The 20,920-nt window shown below is 29.5% G+C and overlaps 1 protein-coding gene across 2 annotated transcripts in view; it reads right to left on the bottom strand.

The window, feature by feature from the left end:
* The window catches only part of Epac (Exchange protein directly activated by cAMP), a 388,669-nt gene that overhangs the window by 87,815 nt on the left and 279,934 nt on the right, over nt 1–20,920 (bottom strand). For both annotated transcript variants that reach the window (XM_075309958.1, XM_075309957.1), the window contains one exon: nt 10,009–10,112. In XM_075309958.1, coding sequence (XP_075166073.1) covers nt 10,009–10,112 — 104 coding nt within the window. The remainder of the gene's footprint in view (nt 1–10,008; nt 10,113–20,920) is intronic.

Genomic DNA, 20,920 nt, shown 5'->3' with positions numbered 1-20,920 from the left:
CTGCTGAAATCACGCTAACTTCCGAACGGAACAAGCTATCGACTTGAAACTTGGCACAAGTAGTTGTTATCGATGTAGGTCGGATGGTATTGATAATGGGCCATATCGTTCCACTTTTACGTATAGCCCCCATATAACGGGACCCTCAGATTTGGCTTGTGGAGCCTCTAACAGAAGCATATTTCATCCGATTCGGCTGAAATTTGGTATATGGTGTTGGTATATGGTCCCTAATAACCATGCAAAAATTGGTCCACATCTGTCCATAATTATATATAGCCCCCATATAAACCGATCCCCAGATTTGGCTAGTGGAGCCTCTAAGAGAAGCATATTTCATCCGATCCGGCTGAAATTTGGTACATGGTGTTGGTATATGGTCTCTAACAATCATGCAAAAATTGGTCCACATCGGTCCATAATTATATATATCCCCCATATAAACCGATCCCCAGATTTTGGCTTGCGGAGCCTCAAAGAGAAGCAAATTTCATCCGATCCGGCTGAAATTTGGTACATGATGTTGGTATATGGTCTCTAACAACCATGCAAAAATTGGTCCACATCGGTCCATAATTATATATAGACCCCATATAAACCAATCTCCAGATTTGGCTTGCGAAGCCTCAAAGAGAAGCAAATTGCATCCGATCCGGCTGAAATTTGGTACATGGTATTGGTATATGGTCTCTACCAACCGTGCAAAAATTGGTCCACATCGGTCAATAATTATATATAGCGCCCATATAAACCGATCCCCAGATTTGGGTTGCGGAGCCTCAAAGAGAAGCAAATTTCATCCGATCCGCCTGAAATTTGGTACATGATATTGGTATACGGTCTCTAACAACCATGCAAAAATTGGTCCACATCGGTTCATAATTATATATAGCCCCCATATAAACCGATCCCCAGATTTGGCTTGCGAAGTCTCCAAGAGAAGCAAATTTCATCCAATCCGGTTGTAATTTGGAACATGGTCCATAATTATATATAGCACCCATATAAAACGTTCTCCAGATTTGACCTCCGGAACCTCTTGGAGGAGCAAAATTCATCCGATTCGGTTCAAATTAGGAAATTGGTCCAATGACACAAAAATTGGTCCATATCGGTTCATAATCATGGTTGCCACTAGAGCCAAAAATAATCTACCAAAATTTTATTTCTATAGAAAATTTTGTCAAAATTTTATTTCTAGAGAAAATTTTGTTAAAATTTTATTCGGTTCATAATAAAATTTTCATCATTGCCAAAATTTTATTTCTATTGAAAATTTTGTTCAAATTTTATTCGGTTCATAATCATAGTTGCCACTCGAGCCAAAAATAATCGACCAAGATTTTATTTCTATAGAAAATTTTGTCAAAAGTTTATTTCTATAGAAAATTTTGTTAAAATTTTATTTCTGTAGAGATTTTTGTCAAAATTTTCTATCTATAGAAAATTTTGTCAAAATTTTTAGTTCTATAGAAAAGTTTGTGAAAATTTTATTTCTATAGAAATTTTTTTTAAAATTTTATTTCTGTAGAATATTTTGTCAAACTGAATTATATACGTATTGGATCGATCTTTTTTGATTTAATATATACCACGTATGGACATACAATTTAGAAGATGGTGTTAGGAGGTTTTAAGATACCTTGCCATCGGCAAGCGTTACCGCAACTTAAGTAATTCGATTGTGGATGGCAGTGTTTAGAAGAAGTTTCTACGCAATCCATGATGGAGGGTACATAAGCTTCGGCCTGGCCGAACTTACGGCCGTATATACTTGTTTATAGAATTCAATTTTTTATTGTTGTTTTTGATCTCAGCTTAAAACCATGCATTGACTAAACTGCAAGTGTAGCTTAACCAACAGAAGAAAAGTATGCTTTCACCGTGGTGCAATGGTTAGCATGCCCGCCTTGCATACACAAGGACATTTCCGAGGGTTTCAAAGCTTCTCTAAGTGGTTTCACTCGAATGTGGAAAGCCGTTCGGACTCGGCTATAAACAGGAGGTCTCTTGTCATTGAGCTTAATATGGAATCGGGCAGCACTCAGTGATAAGAGAGAAGTTCACCACTGTGGTATCACAGTGGACTGAATAGTCTAAGTGAGCCTGATACATCGGGCTGCCACATAACCTAACCTAACCTAACCACCATTAATTATTCAACCGTCGAACTGAATGGACGTGTTTTTTAATAGCGGATTATTTCATTGTAATAAGTACTTATTACGAATTTCACGTGTAGTGGTAAATTAAACCACCATGCAGCGAAATTCAAAGTCATCCACTGGGTTGCTAACTTAAGGCCCAGTGAACTGGTATCAACTGAAGTTATAAATTTGGGCAGTGACCAAGTGTCAGGCAGTGACCAAGTGTCCCAAAATTTTATTTCAATAGAAAATTTTGTCATATTTTTTATACCCACCACCATTGAATGGTGATAGGGGTATAATAAGTTTGTTGATTGAAATATCGATTTCCGACTATATTAAGTATATATACTCTTGATTAGGGAGAAATTCTAAGACGATATAACCATGTCTGGCTGGCTGGCTGTCTGCCTTGCTGTGTGTCTGTTGTTGTAATCACGCTACAGTCTTCTATAATGAAGCAATCATGCTGAAATTTTGCACTAACTCGTCTTTTGTCTGCAGGTAGGTCTCGTTCGAAGGTGGGTTGTGATATAGTCTTATATACTTATACAAACCGTAGTTTTTATCCAATTTGCCTGAAATTGGAAATCTAGTGGTATTTTAGGACCATAAGAAGCTATGCTGAAAATGATGAGTATATGTCCATGTTTTGGTATAGCCCCCATATAGACCTATCTACCGATTTTACTTCTTGGGCTTATAGAAACCGTAGTTTTTATCCAATTTGCCTGAAATTGGAAATCTAGAGGTTTTTTTCGGGCTATAAAGGGGTGTGCCAAAAATGGTGTGTATCGGTCAATGTTTTAGTATAGGCCCCATATCGACCGATCTCCCGATTTTACTTTTTTTAGAAACCGTGGTTGTTGTTCTGAAATGGCAAATCTGGAGTTTTTTTAGGACTATAAATAGGTGTGCACGAAATGATTTTATTGTTTAGGATCCTAGAAACCTTAGTTTTTACCCGATTTGTTTGAAATTTGAAATCCAGAAGTATTTTAGGACTAGAAATGATTTTATTGTTTAGGATCCTAGAAACCGTAGTTTTTACCCGATTTGCTTGAAATTTAGAAGTATTTTAGGACTATTAAGAGGTGTGCCGAAAACGGTGAGTATCGGTCCATATTTTAGTATAGCCCCCATAAGACCGAGCTCCCGATTTAACTCCTTGGGATTCTAGAAACCGTAGTTTTTATCCGTTTTGCCTGAAATTGTAAATATACTGGTATTTTAGACAAAAACTTGTATCGGTTTTAAATTTTATCGGTCCATTTGGTAAGGTCCCAATATAGACCGATTTCACTTCGTGAAAATTGCTTGAAACTGTATGTAAAATTTTCAGATTTTATTTCTCGTTATCATTTAAATAATGGGGGTGAAAATCTACAGATTTTAGATTTTAAATCAAGGCGTTATTTTATAATTTTCTTGCACACTTACAAGAGATGATAATGATTCCTCTAAAACTCAATCAAAAATGGACCAAACAAAAAAAAAAAAACCCAGAATCTGATATAGTCTTCATAGGTACAATCTTTAAATTTATTTCGGGAATTGTACTGGTTGAACTGCTCTGCTTGGGAGAATATCTGTCATCAAACCCCCCAGAAATTTGAAAGGAAACTATAATATTTGATTCATGGTGGTGGGTATTTAACCCTTTCACTACCGAAATAAACCTAATGTTAAAAACTTTTATTTTTCTTCTGTTTTTACTTGTACTAACAGCATGTAGAACAAGAATGGTATTTTTGAAAACCTTCCTCAAATACTTCAAGAACTATATGAGCTTCTTCCGAAAATTTGATTATTGAATTGTGACCAAATGGCCTTAAAAAAATAAGCGCTATTTGGCCTATAATATCTTTCAAAGTGTGAGAAAAAATTAAAAAAAAGAACCCGAAAAGGTATCAGCTATAGTTTTTGCATAAATGTCCATTTACCAGAAAAATACAGTAGAAAAATTGTCTCAAATTGTTTTTTCGTTTATTGTTAAAGAAGTTCAAAAAATGTATTTTAGACCTCACCAATATGGACAATATTTATAGCTTATTTAGACTAAAGTCTCTACTTTAAAATAACATCGAGAAATAAATCGAAACTAAGAGGGAAAATAGAATTTGGTGTTTTTTTCGAATGTCCTTCTAAGTGGACATCGGTACACAGAAAAAAATATCACCAAAATATTTCCAATTAAAAAGTTAATTGAAGTTGAAATTTTTTTCAATTAATAAATTAATTGATACAATTCACTTTTTAATCATGATAGAAGCATTAAGTTAATTAAGTCAATGATTGAAAATTTTTAAATTTTTAATTAAAAAATTAATTGATACAATTCACTTTTTAATCAAATTCGGATTTTAATTTTTAATTAAAAATATATTTCAAACAACCATTTGTTAATCCAAATAAAAACTCTAAGCCAATTCAGAAAGTAATTAAAAATAGTTACCTTTTTTAATTAATAAATTAATTGAGTTTTGCAATCAACATCAATGAAATTTTTAATTAAATCAATTAAAAAATTAATTGAAATTAATTTGAAAATCAATTAATTTTTTAATCAAGCATTTTTTCTATGCCCAATTAAAACTATGATTGATACTATCATTTTCGTGATTGAAGACATTTCAATTAAAAAATTAATTGGATCAATTAATTTGGTGATTGAATCAGAAAAATTTTTTTTTGTGTGTAGTGAAAGGGTTAAGAACTTACTGCTGTATATACTTGTTTATAGAAATTTTGACAAAATTGTCTATAAAAATAAAATTTTGACAAAATGTTTATGTAAACTGTCTATTTTTTAAATTTTGCAAAAATTCTCTACAGAAATAAAATTTTGTCAAAAACTTTATTATAAAATTTTTATTTCTAAAATTTTGCAAAAATTTTCTATAGAAATAAAGGTTTGACAAAATTTTATATAGAAATAAGAAGCTGAGATCAAAACTAGAGGTGTGCGCGTGACTGAAATTTCACGCACATTCACGAAGCAAAATATTTGTTCACGCACGCTCACGCACGATACGTGTGGTAGCCAATCCCATTCACGCACATTCACGAAATGAAAACCAGTACTCACGCACGAACTACTTTTTAAGACTCACATTCACGCACGATTCACGACAAATTCACGAGACTCACGATATTTTCCAAACGGAAATCAACCAAGGTAACAAAATTCAAAAATAGAATTCAGTTCGAGAGTTAAATTAATTTCAGTTAACATACGAGCGTGAAATTAATCTTGATTTTCGTGAGCGTGATTTTGCAGAAATTTTATTCACGCACATTCACGAACCGATTTTATTTCTCACGCACGCTCACGCACGACATATTTATTTTAGTCCCATTCACGCACATTCACGAGAGTTGCTTTAGATTTTGTTCACAACTCACGTGATTCACGCGTGAATCACGCGTGAATCACGCGTGTCACGAGTATTTCGTGTCACGCGCACACCTCTAATCAAAACAACAAATACGATTACAGTACAAACCAACAATAAAAACAAACCACGAATGAAGTAAGAGGAAGCACGCTCAAAACAAACCCAGCCAACTGCACTCAAATCGATGATTTGATGGTGGTAAAGGAAAAAAGATATGTTTGTACGAATTTATTTCGGCATAAGCCGGCTATCATAACTTTTTTCGGAAGGTCAAGTGTGGTTCACTTTGGGTTTAGCGAACTGCCTGAATTTATTCTGATAATTGGTTGATAGTTTTGGTGCAAGTAGAGGATGCTGATGAGGAATGTGGTAATTCCGAAACGTGCGTCCATCCAACCATCTTGCAGTCTATAGGGCTTTGCCCAAACAAATTTGACAAACATTCTTTTCCTCTGTTGGTTAAGCTACACTTGTAGTTTAGACAATGCATGGTTTTATGTTAAAGCTGAGATCAAAACAACAAATACGAAATAAAAATTTGACAAAATATTTATTCTAAAATGTCCATTTTATTTAAATTTTGCAAATATTTATATAGTAGTAATATTTTGACAAAATTTTCTATAGAAATAAAATTTTGACAAAATGTTCTCTAAAAATAAAATTTTGTCAGAATTCTCTATAGAAATAAAATTTTATTTATTTATTTATTTATAGAAATACAATTTTGACAAAATTTTCTATAGAAATAAAATTTTAATAAAATTTTCTATAGAAAAAAAAACAAAAATTAAAAAAAATCTTTATTTCTATAGAAAAATTGACAAAATGTTCTACTATTTTACTACATTTTTTTCTAATATTTTCTATAGAAATTTTGACAAAATTTTCGATAGAAATGGAATAAAAAAATCAATAGAAAAAAAATTTTGCAAAAATTTTCTATAGAAATATATTTTTTTGGTTTTTTATTGTTGGCGTTTCGGATTTACCACATTCCTCATCAGCTTCCTCTACTTGCAGCACGCATCAGAATAAATTTGGGTTATTCACTAAATCCAATGTAAATTACATTCGAACCTCCCGAAAAAAGTCGGCTTTGTCTAGAACAAATTTTGTACAAATATTACTTTGCAGAATTATTCTAATGAAATAATTTTTTTTAAGAATTTTCTAACATATATAGAAATAAAATTTTGACAAAATATATATTCTAAAATTTCTCATTCTAGAATTTGGCACAAATTTTCTGTAGAAATAAAATTTTTCAAAATTTTGTATAAATTTTTTGTTAAATTTTCTATAATTTGTTTTGGAAAATTTTTCTATAGAAATAAAATTTTGGCAACATTTTGAATTGCAAAAATTTTCCAAAGAAAAAAAATTTGAAAAAATTGTCTAAAGAAATAAAATTTTGTATCGAAATAAAATGTTATTTCTAGAATTGTTCATGAAATATAAAAGCTGAATTGAAATATAAACAAGTATATACGGCCGTAAGTTCGGCCAGGCCGAATCTTGTGTACCCTCCACCATGGATTGCGTAGAAACTTCTACGAAAGACTGTCATCCACAAATTTCAACTCACATGGTTGTTAAATATCATATACTACCACCACGTACCAAATTTCAACCAGATCGGATGCATTTTGCTTCTCCAAAAGGCACCGGTGGTCAAATCTCGGGATCGGTTTATATGGGAGCTATATATAATTATGGACTGATAGGAACCAATTCCTCCATGGTTTTTGGATACCCTATACTAACATCACGTACAAAATTTCAACCGAATGGGAAGAATTTTGCTCTTCCAAGGTGCTCCGGAGGACAATTCTGGGGATCGGTTTATATGGGACCTATATATATATGGACCGGTATCGACCAATTTTTGCATGGGTGTTTGAGGCCATATATTAACATCACGTACCAAATTTCAACTGAATCAGCTGAATTTTGGTCTTCCAAGAGGATCCGGAGTCAAATCTGGGGATCGGTTTATATGGGGGCTATATATAATTATGGACCGATATGGACCAATTTTTGCATGGTTGTTGGAGACCATATACTAAAACCATGTACAAAATTTCAGCCGGATCGGATGAAATTTGCTTCTCTTAGAGGCTCCGCAAGCCAAATCGGGGGATCGGTTTATATGGGGGCTATACGTAAAAGTGGACCGATATGGCCCATTTGCAATACCATCCGACCTACATCAATAGCAACTACTTGTGCCAAGTTTCAAGTCGATAGCTTGTTTCGTTCGGAAGTTAGCGTGATTTCAACAGACGGACGGACGGACGGACATGCTCAGATCGACTCAGAATTTCACCACGACCCAGAATATATATACTTTATGGGGTCTTAGAGCAATATTTCGATGTGTTACAAACGGAATGACAAAGTTAATATACCCCCCATCCTATGGTAGAGGGTATAAAAAGAATTGTTCATGAAATATAAAAGCCGTTGACCGAATGTATGATCTAAATTTTTGCAGGAAATATTCACGAGAATTTTCTCTAAAGCAGAAAGAATTATGAGCTAATTTAGTTTATGTACTCTAATAGGTACACGCAAAAAAATAATTCTTTCCTCCCAAACGAAATTTTAGACAAACAAAGTTCGTTTCTCATTTGCTTTTCGCTGTAAGGTAGCGTATTTGGAAGAAAAATATGTACTTTTTGTGATAAACGTTTATTCTTTTCCAGGATGTAAAAACAATTTCATAAAGACTAACTCAAAAAAAAACATTGTTTTCTTGCTATTTGCATTTTCCCTCACATCTTTCTCACATCCACGAGTTTTTTAGTTCTTAACACCTACCAACAATGTAGAAGAAATTATACGATTTTATTGATTTTTAAATTTTTTTTACCTTTCGCCTGGACGGAGAATCGAACCGCGGACCATGCATTTTGTAAGCCAACACACTAACCACTGAGCTATGTACCTGTTATGGTCATCAATAGATAATTATCCATATAAGTTATATTTATATAGCATAGCTTGCGGCGCCCACGAACCGAATAAACAAAGTTTATTTAACAGAAACAAACATTTAGTTTGTCACCGTGGAGCAATGGTTACTACGTCCGACTTGCATACCAAGGGTTGTGGGTTCGATCCCTGCTTAGACCAAAGTTTGTTTTTTTGCTTTTGTTTTTTTTTTTACATATATTCCAGATATGTTCGGAAGATTTCGAAAAAATGTTGAACATTACATTGTACTATATTAAATTTTGAACTGTAAAATGTGTCTTATTAAAGACCTAAAGTCACAAAAGAACAGTGTTTGATATAAACGAAATGGACTGTGTTGTTGTTTCAAAAATAATTTTTTTTATTGAAAAAATAAAAATTTTGTAACAAACGAATTTTTTTGTGATAAAAGTTTAAAATTTTCGAAGCAATTCAAAAAACTCTAACAAAAGAAAAACGTTTTCTGTACACGTTTTCCAAACGTTTTTTTTTTCTTTGCGTGTATAGATTTCACAACAATAGATTTACCAATAAAGTCACTAGCCCTACACTAATCCTTTGGTTCAAGTTTTGGTTCATTTCAGAAAAGATTGGGCAATTTCACAAAAAATAAATATGTAAATATTTTCGCACAAATTCAAGAAAATTGAATTGACATAATTAGTTTGTTTCAGTTATAAAGAAAATTGTGTAGGCTCAGGAAAAAAGTGGAGTTCAAAAATTGCCATAATGTCTTTAGCGCCATACGAAGTTCGGTAAGGGCGCATTTTTTAAAATTTTAAGAAATTCTGAATTATTTAGTGGGGGCACGAATTTAGTAAATCTCTATGCTTAATTTGCGTATAATTATAATTTTGCTCCTTTTGAATTTATTTAACTAACGTACCCAAGGAAAATATTAAAATCACTGAAACTTTCTCAAAACGTAATAATTTCATGAACTAAAATTGAGTTGACTTTGCTTCAGCACCTTAGATGGTTCACGTTTCTTGAGTGTATGTTGCACATAGCATTCCCAATTAAAATTGTTTAAAAGTTTCTCTGTTGTTGCACACCATTTGACACTGTCATAGCCAATACTTTCTTATTCTAACACCAGCCAAAGTTAGCTGTCATGCATTTTACAACAATGTAGCAAAAATTCTATTTTGGCCAATATGTTAACAAAATAACAAAAAAAATAAACGAAAACAACTTGGTCCAATAAAATCGCACCAAACTCTAGATGTCATTCCAGTTATTTGTGACACAGTCTGTTTTTTCCAATTTTTTTGTGTGACAAATAAAACGTGCCAACCAAAAGTAAAACTTTGGAAAACTTCACAAATGAAATGAATAAAAAAACCAAAGTCCTGCAAAACTTTTGTCAGGTGCATGAAATTCATAACAAATTTTATAACTTTTTAATGGATGGTAATATGGTCAAAATTCTCTTTTTATTTTGGTTCTTATGCTTTAAAGCAATTAAAAATGTCTCTACTCACCTCTGTAATTGGTAACGCCGGATTGGGATGATCTGGACTTAGTGGTCGCTTTGTGGGTGATGAATTATTTTGTTGTTGTTGCTGTTGTGCTGATGTACCAAAACCTGGAAAATAATAGAAAATGAAATGAATATTTTTGAATAATTTCAGGGTATATGACATAGACATATCCGCGGGCAGAAATATGAAAGTTTTGAATTTATTATCGTTTTAAAAAAGTTCTTAAAGTATTGCAATTAGCCTTCAAGCGAGAAGTGATGATTTATTATTCAACATAGATTTATCCTTCAACTTAGTCTCCAAAGGTGACCTCCGTCATATTTGGGTCATATTTGCAACCTGAAGAGGAGAATATTTTTAAGACACAATTCAAATTTGAGTTTTGCGTATTTGCTTTTAGGAAACAAATTTCAATCAATTTGCAATTTTTCAAGTTCGAAACTAAACTGCCACCGTGGTGCAATGGTTAGCATGCCCGCCTTGCATACACAAGGTCGTGGGTTCGATTCCTGCTTCGACCGAACACCAAAAAGGTTTTCAGCGGTGGATTATCCCACCTCAGTATTGCTGGTGACATTTCTAAGGGTTTCAAAGCTTTCCTAAGTGGCTTCACTGCAATGTGGAACGCCGTTCGGACTCGGCTATAAAAAGGAGGTCCCTTGACATTGAGCTTAACATGGAATCGGGCAGCACTCAGTGATAAGAGAGAAGTTCACCAATGTGGTATCACAATGGACTGAATAGTCTAAGTGAGCCTGATACATCGGGCTGCCACCTAACCTAACCTAAACTGCATTGAAAAATTCAAATATATAAATCGATCCCAGATTTGGGGTCATGAGCAACTAGAACCGCAATTTTTATCCGATTTGCATGTAATTCAAAAGTTGCGTGAAACTACAAAGTTAGATGTATTTCAGGTTCGCTAATAGGTAAGCAGAATATTGTATGTATTGGTCCATGTTTTGGTATACTCCTGTATAAACAGATCTTCCGATTTGATTTCTTGCACTCAAAAAATATACCCGGTTCCAAAGATTTTAGCATTTATTAATGAATTTGGTATTAATAGCGAGCCCAAGAAGCGGAGAGGATTGAAGTAAAGTCTTCTTTAACACACAATTCTCTTTTAAAAGCGAGTTCTGCGTACTTGATTCTAGGAAACAAATTTCTATAGATACGCGTTTTCAGCTTTTCTCTTCATATGCTATGAAAATCGAGAATTATTACAGTCAAGTTGACCTTGGTCAAAAAAAAAAATGTTCTTTCATGTAAAGATACCATTTTTAAGCCGAGACACGGCTTAAAAACAACTTCATTGAAATGTTTAACGACTTTTGGACAAGGAAAAAATTTTAATAATATAGAAAAAAAAATTTGTCAAGATATTATTTCTATAAAAAATTTTGTTTATTTTTTTCTATAAAAAATTTTGTTTATTTTTTTCTATAGAAAATTTTGTCAAAATGTTGTTTCTATAGAAAATTTTGTCAAAATTTTATTTCTATAGAAAATTTTGTCAAAATTTTATTTCTATAGAAAATTTTGTCAACATTTTATTTCAATAGAAATTTTTCTCAAAATTTTATTTCTATAGATTATTTTATTAAAATTGTATTTCTATAGAAAATTCTGTCAAAATTTTATTTCTATAGCAAAATTTTTCAATATTTTATTTCCATAGAAAATTTTGTCAAAATATTATTTCTATAGAAAAATTTGTCAATATTTTATTTCTATAGAAAATTTTGTCAATATTTTATTTCTATAGAATAGTTTGTCAACATTTTATTTCTATAGAAAAATTTATCAAAATTTTATTTCTATAGACATTTTTTAAAAATTTTATTCCTATAGAATATTTTGTCAACATTTTATTTCTATAGAAAATTTTGTCAATATTTTATTCCTATAGAATATTTTGTCAAAATTTTATTTATATTAAAAATTTGGTCAAAATTTTATTTCTATAGAAAATTTTCTCAACATTTTATTTCAATAGAAATTTTTTTTATTTCTATAGAAAATTTTATTAAAATTTTATTTCTATAGAAATTTTTGTCAAAATTTTATTTCTATAGCAAAATTTTTCAATATTTTATTTCCATAGAAAATTTTGTCAATATTTTATTTCTATAGAATAGTTTGTCAACATTTTATTTCTATAGACAATTTTGTCAATATTTGATTTCTATAGAAAATGTTGCCAACATTTTATTTCTATAGAAAATTTTGTCAAAATTTTATTTCTACAGAAAATTTTGTCAAAATTTTATTTCTATAGAAAATTTTTTTCAAAATTTTATTTCTATAGAAAATTGTGTCAAAATTTTATTGCGATACACAAGTTTGTCAAAATTTTATTTCTGTACACAATTTAAAAAAAAAAAATTATTTCTATAGTAATTTTGTCAAATTCAATTTCTATACAAATTTTTGTCAAAATGTTATTTCTATAGAAAATTTTCTCAAAATGTAATTCTATAGAAAATTTTGTCAAAATTTTTGTTTCTATCGAAAATTTTGTCAAAATTTTATTTCTATAGAAAAGTTTGTCAAAATTTTATTTCTTTCGCTTGGTTTTGTTATTATTACTTCAATCATATTTGTTGTTTTGATCTCAGCTTAAAAACCATTGCGTTGACTAAACTACAAGAGTAGCTTAACCCACAGAGGAAAACAATGTTTGTCAAATTTATTTGGGCAAAGCCCGAGATTTGGTTTTGGAGCCTCTTGGAGAAGCAAAATTCATCCGATCTGGTTGAAATTTGCTACGTGGTGTTAGTATATGATATTTAACAACCATGCCAAAAGTGGTCCATATCAGTCCATAATCATATATAGCCCCCATATAAACCGATCCCGAGATTTGGTTTTGGAGCCTCTTGGAGGAACAAATTTTATTCGAGTCAGTTGAAATTTGATACATTGTGCTAGTATATGGCCGTTAACAACTATGCCTAACTAGGTCCATATTATATATATAGCCTTCAGATCAATCGATCCCCAATCACACAAAAATTGGTCCATATCAAGTTCATAATTGTAGCCCCCATATAAACGATCCCCATATTTCAATTCTGGGTCTCCACGTACCGTGCAAAAGTCCATATCGATTCCGAATTATTTGTAGACTTACCTATACATAATTTTATTTCTATAGAAAATTTTATTAAAATTTTATTTCTATAGAAAATTTTGTCAACATTTTATTTCTATAGCAAAATTTTTCAATATTTTATTTCCATAGAAAATTTTGTCAATATTTTATTTCTATTGTTGTTTTTGATCTCAGCTTAAAGTCATGCATTGACTAAACTACAAGTGTAGCTTAACCAACAGATGAAAAGTATGCTTGTCAAATTTATTTGGGCAAAGCCCTATTGACTGCAAGATGGTTGGATGTACAGCTGTTTCGGAATTACCACATTCCTCATCAGCATCCTCTACTTGCAGCAAAACTATCAACCAATTATCAGAATAAATTCGGGTAATTCACTCACCCCAAAGTGAACTACACTTGAACCTCCCGAAAAAGAATAGTTTGTCAACATTTTATTTCTATAGACAATTTTGTCAATATTTGATTTCTATAGAAAATGTTGCCAACATTTTATTTCTATAGAAAATTTTGTCAAAATTTTATTTCTATAGCAAAATTTTTCAATATTTTATTTCCATAGAAAATTTTGTCAATTTTTTATTTCTATTGTTGTTTTTGATCTCAGCTTAAAGCCATGCATTGACTAAACTACAAGTGTAGCTTAACCAACAGAGGAAAAGTATGCTTGTCAAATTTATTTGGGCAAAGCCCTATAGACTGCAAGATGGTTGGATGTACAGCTGTTTCGGAATTACCACAATCCTCATCAGCATCCTCTACTTGCAGCAAAACTATCAACCAATTATCAGAATAAATTCGGGTAATTCACTCAACCCAAAGTGAACTACACTTGAACCTCCCGAAAAAGAATAGTTTGTCAACATTTTATTTCTATAGACAATTTTGTCAATATTTGATTTCTATAGAAAATGTTGCCAACATTTTATTTCTATAGAAAATTTTGTCAAATTTTTATTTCTACAGAAAATTTTGTCAAAATTTTATTTCTTTAGAAAATTTTTTTCAATATTTTATTCCTATAGAATATTTTGTCAACATTTTATTTCTATAGAAAATTTTTTTTTCAAAATTTTATTTCTATAGAAAATTGTGTCAAAATTTTTTTTCGATACACAAGTTTGTCAAAATTTTATTTCTATACACAATTTAAACAAAAAAAATATTTCTATAGTAATTTTGTCAAATTCAATTTCTATACAAATTTTTGTCAAAATTTTATTTCTATAGAAAATTTTCTCAAAATGTAATTCTATAGAAAATTTTGTCGAAATTTTATTTCTATCGAAAATTTTGTCAAAATTTTATTTCTTTCGTTTGGTTTTGTTATTATTACTTCAATCGTATTTGTTGTTTTGATCTCAGCTTTAACATAAAACCATTGTGTTGACTAAACTACAAGAGTAGCTTAACCCACAGAGGAAAATAATGTTTGTAAAATTTATTTGGGCAAAGCCCTATAGACTGCAAGATGGTTGGCATCAGCATCCTCTACTTGCAGCAAAACTATCAACCAATTACCAGAACAAATTCTGATAGTTCACCAAACCCAAAGTGAACCACACCTGAACCTTCCGAAAAAACTCTATGATAGTCGGCTTTTGCCGAAATTAATTTGTACAAACATTTCTTTTTTCCTTTACCAATTTCAAATCATCGAGGATGCTTATGAGGAACGTGGTAAATCCGAAACGTGCGTCCATCCAACCATCTTGCAGTCTATAGGGCTTTGCCCAAATAAATTTGACAAACTTTCTTTTCCTCTGTTGGTTAAGCTACTCTTGTTGTTTAGTCAACGCAATGGTTTTTAAGCTGAGATAAAAACAACAAATGAAAATAAATTTCTATAGAAAATTTTGTCAAAATTGTTTTTCTTCAGAAAAGTTTTTAAAAATTTTATTTCTATAGAAAATTTTTTAAAAATTTTATTTCTATAGAAAATTTTTTTAAAAATTTTATTTCTATAGAAAATTTTTTCAAAATTTTATTTCCATAGAAAATTTTGTCAAAATGTTATTTCTATAGAAAATTTCGTCAAAATGTTATTACTATAGAACAATTTTTCAAAATTTTATTTCTATAGTAATTTTGTCAAATTCGATTCCTATACAAATTTTTGTCAAAATTTTATTTTTATAGAAAATTTTGTCAAAATTTTATTTTTATAGAAAATTTTGTCAAAATTTTATTTTTATAGAAAATATTGTCAAAATTTTATTTCTATTGAAAATTTTGTCAAAATTTTATTTCTATAGAAAATTTTGTCAAAATTTTATTTTTATAGAAAATTGTGTCAAAATTGTATTTCTATAAAAAATGTTGTCAAAATTTTATTTCTATAGAAAATTTCGTCAAAATTTTATTTCTATAAATAATTTCGTGAAATTGGATATCTATATATAATTGTATCAACATTTTATTTCTATAGAAAACTTTGTCAACATTTTATTTCTATAGATTTTTTTTGCAAAATTTTTTTAATCACATTGATGATATCCGCCAAAAGGTGCCCAAAACTATCACTGTCTTATGGTCACTACTTCACAGAAACTCGTATCTCAATCACGAAAATAAAAATCTGCTATTCAAAAGTGTAATTAGACCTACTATCACATACGCGTGCCCAGTATGGTGCAGAGCAGCAAAGTCGCACTTGAAAAAGTTGCAAGTTCTTCAAAACAAATGCCTAAAGATGATAAATAATAAGCATTGGAGATACTCTACATCTCTACTCCACATCGAAACAGGATACATGAAATTGGAAAAAATTGTTGTTATGCTTAATTCCAATTACCTCAACAAAGTAAAATATTCTCCTTATCCGCTGATAAGGTCTTGCAGTGAATAAGACTTTTATTAATACTACAATCATTAGAATTATCAAATTGGAAGTCGTATGTTTATCGTGGCTATTCCTGTAATATCCCTGTATAGTCATACATATTCCAAAATATTTGAATTGTTTATGAAAATGTAGATAAAGGTTTTATCCTAATTTTTCCATTTGATAATGTATAGATAAATATAGATTAAAACATATTGTTAATATCTCTGATGAAAAATCTTATTTGTAGCAATATCTAAAAGATAAAATCTCATTCAGGTATTGTAATTATATTGAGAAATGAAAACTAATAAAGACGAATTCAAAACTTGATTTTGTTTTTGCAAATTTTTTTTTATAGAAAATTTTGTCAAAATTTTGTTAAAATTTTATTTCTAAAGAAGATTTTGTCAAAATGTTATTTCTTTAGAAATTTTTATCAAAATTTTATTTCTATAAAACATTTTGTCAACATTTTATTTCTATCGAAAATTTTGTTAAAATTTTATATCTATAGAAAATGATCTCAAAATTTTATTTCTACCGAAAATTTTGTCAAAATTTTATTTCTATAAAAAAATTTGTTGAATTTTTTTCTATAGAAAATTTTGTCAAAATTTTATTTCTATAGAAATTTTTTCCAAATTTTATTTCTATAGAAATTTTCTTTCAAAATTTTATTTCTATAGAAAATTTTTTCAAAATTTTATTGCTATAGCAAAATTTTGTCAAAATTTTATTTCTATAGAAAATTTACTCAAAATTTTATTTCTTTTGAAATTTTTGTCAAAATTTTAGTTTTATAGAAAATTTTGCCACAATTTAATTCTGGAAAATTTTGTCAAAATTTTATTTCTATCGAAAATTTTGTCAACATTATATTTCTATAGAAAAATTTATCAAGATTTTATTTCAATAGTAATTTTGTCAAATTCGATTTCTATAAAAATTTTTGTCAAAATTTTATTTGTCAAAATTTTATTTCTATAGAACATTTTGTCAACATTTTATTTCTATCGAAAATTTTTTTAAAATTTTATATCTATAGAAAATGTTCTCAAAATTTTATTTCTGCCGAAAATTTTGTCAAATTTCTATTTCCATAAAAAATGTTGTCAAAATTTTATTTCTATAGAAAATTTTTTTAAAATTTTCTTTCAAAATTTTATTTCTATAGAATTTTTTTTAATTTTATTTCTATAGAAAATTTCCTCAAAATTTTATTTCTATAAAAAATTTACTCAAAATTTTATTTGTATAGAAAATTTTTATTTCTATAGAAATTTTTGTCAAAATTTTATTGCTATGGCAAAATTTTGTCAAAATTTTATAGCTATAGCAAAATTTTTCAAGATTTTATTTCCATAAAAAATTTTGTCAAAATTTTATTGCTATAGCAAAATTTTTCAAGATTTTATTTTCATAGAAAATTTTGTAAAAATTTTATTTCTATGAAAATTTTTGTCAAAATTTTATTTCTGTGAAAAATTTGCCAAAATTTTATTTCTATCGAAATTTTGTTAAAATTATATTTCTATAGAAAATTTTATCAAGATTTGATTTCTATAGTAGTTTTGTCAAATTCGATTTCTATAAAATTTTTTGTCAAAATTTTATTTTTATAGAAAATTTTGTCAAAATTGTATTTCTATAGAAAATTTTGTCACAGTTTTATATCCATAGAAAATTTTCCCAAAATTTTATTCTACCGAAAATTTTGTCAAAGTTTTATATCCATAGAAAATTTTCTCAAAATATTATTCTACCGAAAATTTTGTCAACATTTTATTTCTATAAAAAATTTTGTCAAAATTTTATTTCTATAGAAAAATTTCTCAAAATTTTATTTCTATAAATGATTTTATTAAAATTTTACTTCTATGGAAAATTTTGTCAAAATTTTGTTTCTTTAGAAGTTTTTTTCAAAATTTTATTTTTTGTAAAAAATGTTGTCAAAATTCTATGGAAAATTTTGTCAAAATGCTATTTGAATTTATCTGGTAAAATCCATGGATTCTGTGTTCCTCAACTCGAAACGATGGCCGTTTTCTGCCACAAATCTCTCAACGAAATGGCTGAACAGTACAATATTCACCTAATATGGGTGCCTGGCCATAGGAACATAGCGGGGAACAGCGAAGCAGATGAGTTAGCTAGGCTAGGAACTACCTTACATATTCCAGGGGATACCTGCAAGATCTTACTGCGTGAGAAGGCTGTTATGATGGCAAATGTTCGATGGGAGAATTGCAAGGGTTGTAATGACATCAAGCAAATATGGCCCCATTTAAACTTAAACCGAACACTAGACATGCTAGTGTTCTCAAGACGTCAGATACCACTCCTGATATCTGCTGTAACGGGTCGCTGCCTGATAGGCGATTTTGCAAAAACTATTGGTGCGAAATATAATGACTATTGTATGAGCTATCATGATGCGGAGGAAAAGGAATCAATTAAACACCTCTTGTGAGAGTGTTCTGCATTTTGTGTAAATCGTAAGCAAATTTTAGGGGCATATAGCTTTAGATTACTGGCGGACCTGGAAAACGTTAACTTAAGCAGTCTGCTAATGTTTTTGGAACAATCTGGTTGGTTCAACAGAAGAAAATAATCGAGAAGGTTTAGCGGTTAAAATTAGAAGTGCTCATATGTAATAGGTACTTTTAGTTAATGTGGTATCACAATGAACTGAATAGTCTAAGTGAGCCTGAAACTTAATCGGGCTGCCACTTTAACCTAACCTAACCTATATACTCTCTCTCTCTCTCTCCTACTCACAGGCAAACACTCAGTTTGTAATGGAGGTCATTTTGAAAACTTTTACAATAACAAGCCCAGAATTTCCGTTTCCTCTTAAAATATTAAACGGTATTAGTAGTCATTTATGAATGTATGGTGTATAGATATGTCATGGCTTATACGGGATATTTGTTCATATGCAATGCAATGGAATTATGTATAAATATTATTCAAAAGGGACCAGGTATAATCCATATAAGCTTTGGTCATGTTTCGTTATTTAATTAGCCACAAGGGCGATTACTAAATGAAAACAAGGATCATGGCATTGGGGATTTATTTAAGCATGTAATTTTTAATTAAAAGTTAACGCAGTAAAGTTTGTGGCAATAAAAGCAGTATGAAATCGGATTTTTTTCTTTTGTTTCCTTTTTTTATTACAGTGCCAACAGTTGTTGGTGGGTAATTGTAAATTGTATCAAGTGAAAGTAAAGGTCGAAAAACAGCAAAGAGATAGACTTTATCAAATTCATGGTCTGTCTGAGTGATAAATACCAAATTATTTCATTAATTCTGTGTGTGTTTTTTTTTGGTTTCTTTGGCTGACTAACATTGCCTTGCAAGGTCAAGTTCAGAGATTATTCATTTTTCAATGAACGAACTAAGTAAACAGCGAACACATAAATGTGTATCACCCAAAACCAGACGGCATTTATTTGCCTTTCTGGGCGTTTGTTTTTTTGCTTTGGTCTTTTGTCTTTGTTCAGATAAAAATGCCCATTTATGTAAATGTCTTGTTTGATGGGTGGGTGGTTTGCTAGAGGTGCTGATTGTCGTTAGTGTAAATATGTCAATGTTTTCATTGCCTATCGCTTAACAAAAAAAAAACTTCTTACTATTATTAACTATGACTTTTTGTTCTATTCTAAATGGTGGGTCTTAGTTTGACAAGTGTGTCAAAAAAGGCGAGTAGCTTGTAGTCTAAGTAAAATTAAAATTGGGGCATTACGAAATTAAGCATTAGGCATTGAAAGAACTCATGAAATTTGAAATTGACATACATACAAAACAGAAATATTTTTTGGTTTCAATCATGAAATTAACCGATCCCTTTAATTATTACACTCAAAAAAAGTTTACTTGGATCCAAAGATTTTGACATTCCTTTAAGGCTTTAGGTATTGATTCCGAGCCAAAGATGCGTCTTCTTTAAAATAAAGACATTTTTAGCGACTTATCTGGCTTTAAATCTAGGGTCAATAAAATTAAAATTAAGATAGAGATTCCATTTATCGAATTTTCATTCACTGTTCGCGGTATATTCGTAAAGCTATTCATGTACAAACAATTACACCTTAAAATCCATCAACGTACAAAAAATTTTCTTAATTCCGAAAAAACTTTAAACCAAAGATGGTAAATCTTCAAAATAAATCTTAGCCAATATTTGAAGCATTTTTATCTTAAATCTAAAGTTTCAATATTTCAGTAAATTTAAGGACAATTTTTTTAAATCAAAAATGTGTTTCTATACTTTAAGGAAAATTAGCCTTAGTGTAAAGGCATTCGACTTCAACGATGGGACGCAAATTTACAAAAATTGTGTCCTAAATTTAATGAAAAAAAATTTTGAAGCAAAGATTATAAACTTTATTTTAATTAAAATTTCATTATTTTAAAGAAATTTGTCCTTAATATTTTGTAAATTTTGCATCCAAAAATTTAGGCTGCGAAATCTTTAATTTCACGTAAATATTTTTTTCAGTGTACGTTAAATTTCTTCTATCACGGAAATTATAATATCTAACGTCGATGCCAATTAAAAAATTTATTTCCATAGAAAATATTGTCGAAATTTAATTTCTATAGAAATTTATGTTAAAATTTTATTTCTATAGGAAATTTTGTCAAAATTTTATTTCTATAGGAAATTTTGTCAAAAATTTTTTTCTATAGGAAATTGTCAACATTTTATTTCTATAAAAAAAATTATTTTCAATTAATTTTTAATTGAAATTTCTTCGATCATGGAAATTATAATATATAACAGCGATGCCAATTAAACAATTTTATTTCCGTAGAAAATTTTGTTAGAATTAAATTTCTATAGTGTTAAAATATAATTTTTATACAAAATTTTGTCAAAATTTAATTTCTATAGAACATTTTGTTAAAATTTGATTTCTATAAAATATAGTTTTCAAACTTTTATGTCTATAGGATTT

Source organism: Haematobia irritans, chromosome 5 (assembly GCF_050003625.1).
Source record: "Haematobia irritans isolate KBUSLIRL chromosome 5, ASM5000362v1, whole genome shotgun sequence".
In the NCBI taxonomy this organism is placed as follows: Eukaryota; Metazoa; Arthropoda; class Insecta; order Diptera; family Muscidae; genus Haematobia; species Haematobia irritans.
The sequence above is the reverse complement of the archived record's forward strand: the minus strand, read 5'-3'. Positions and strand labels throughout refer to the sequence as shown.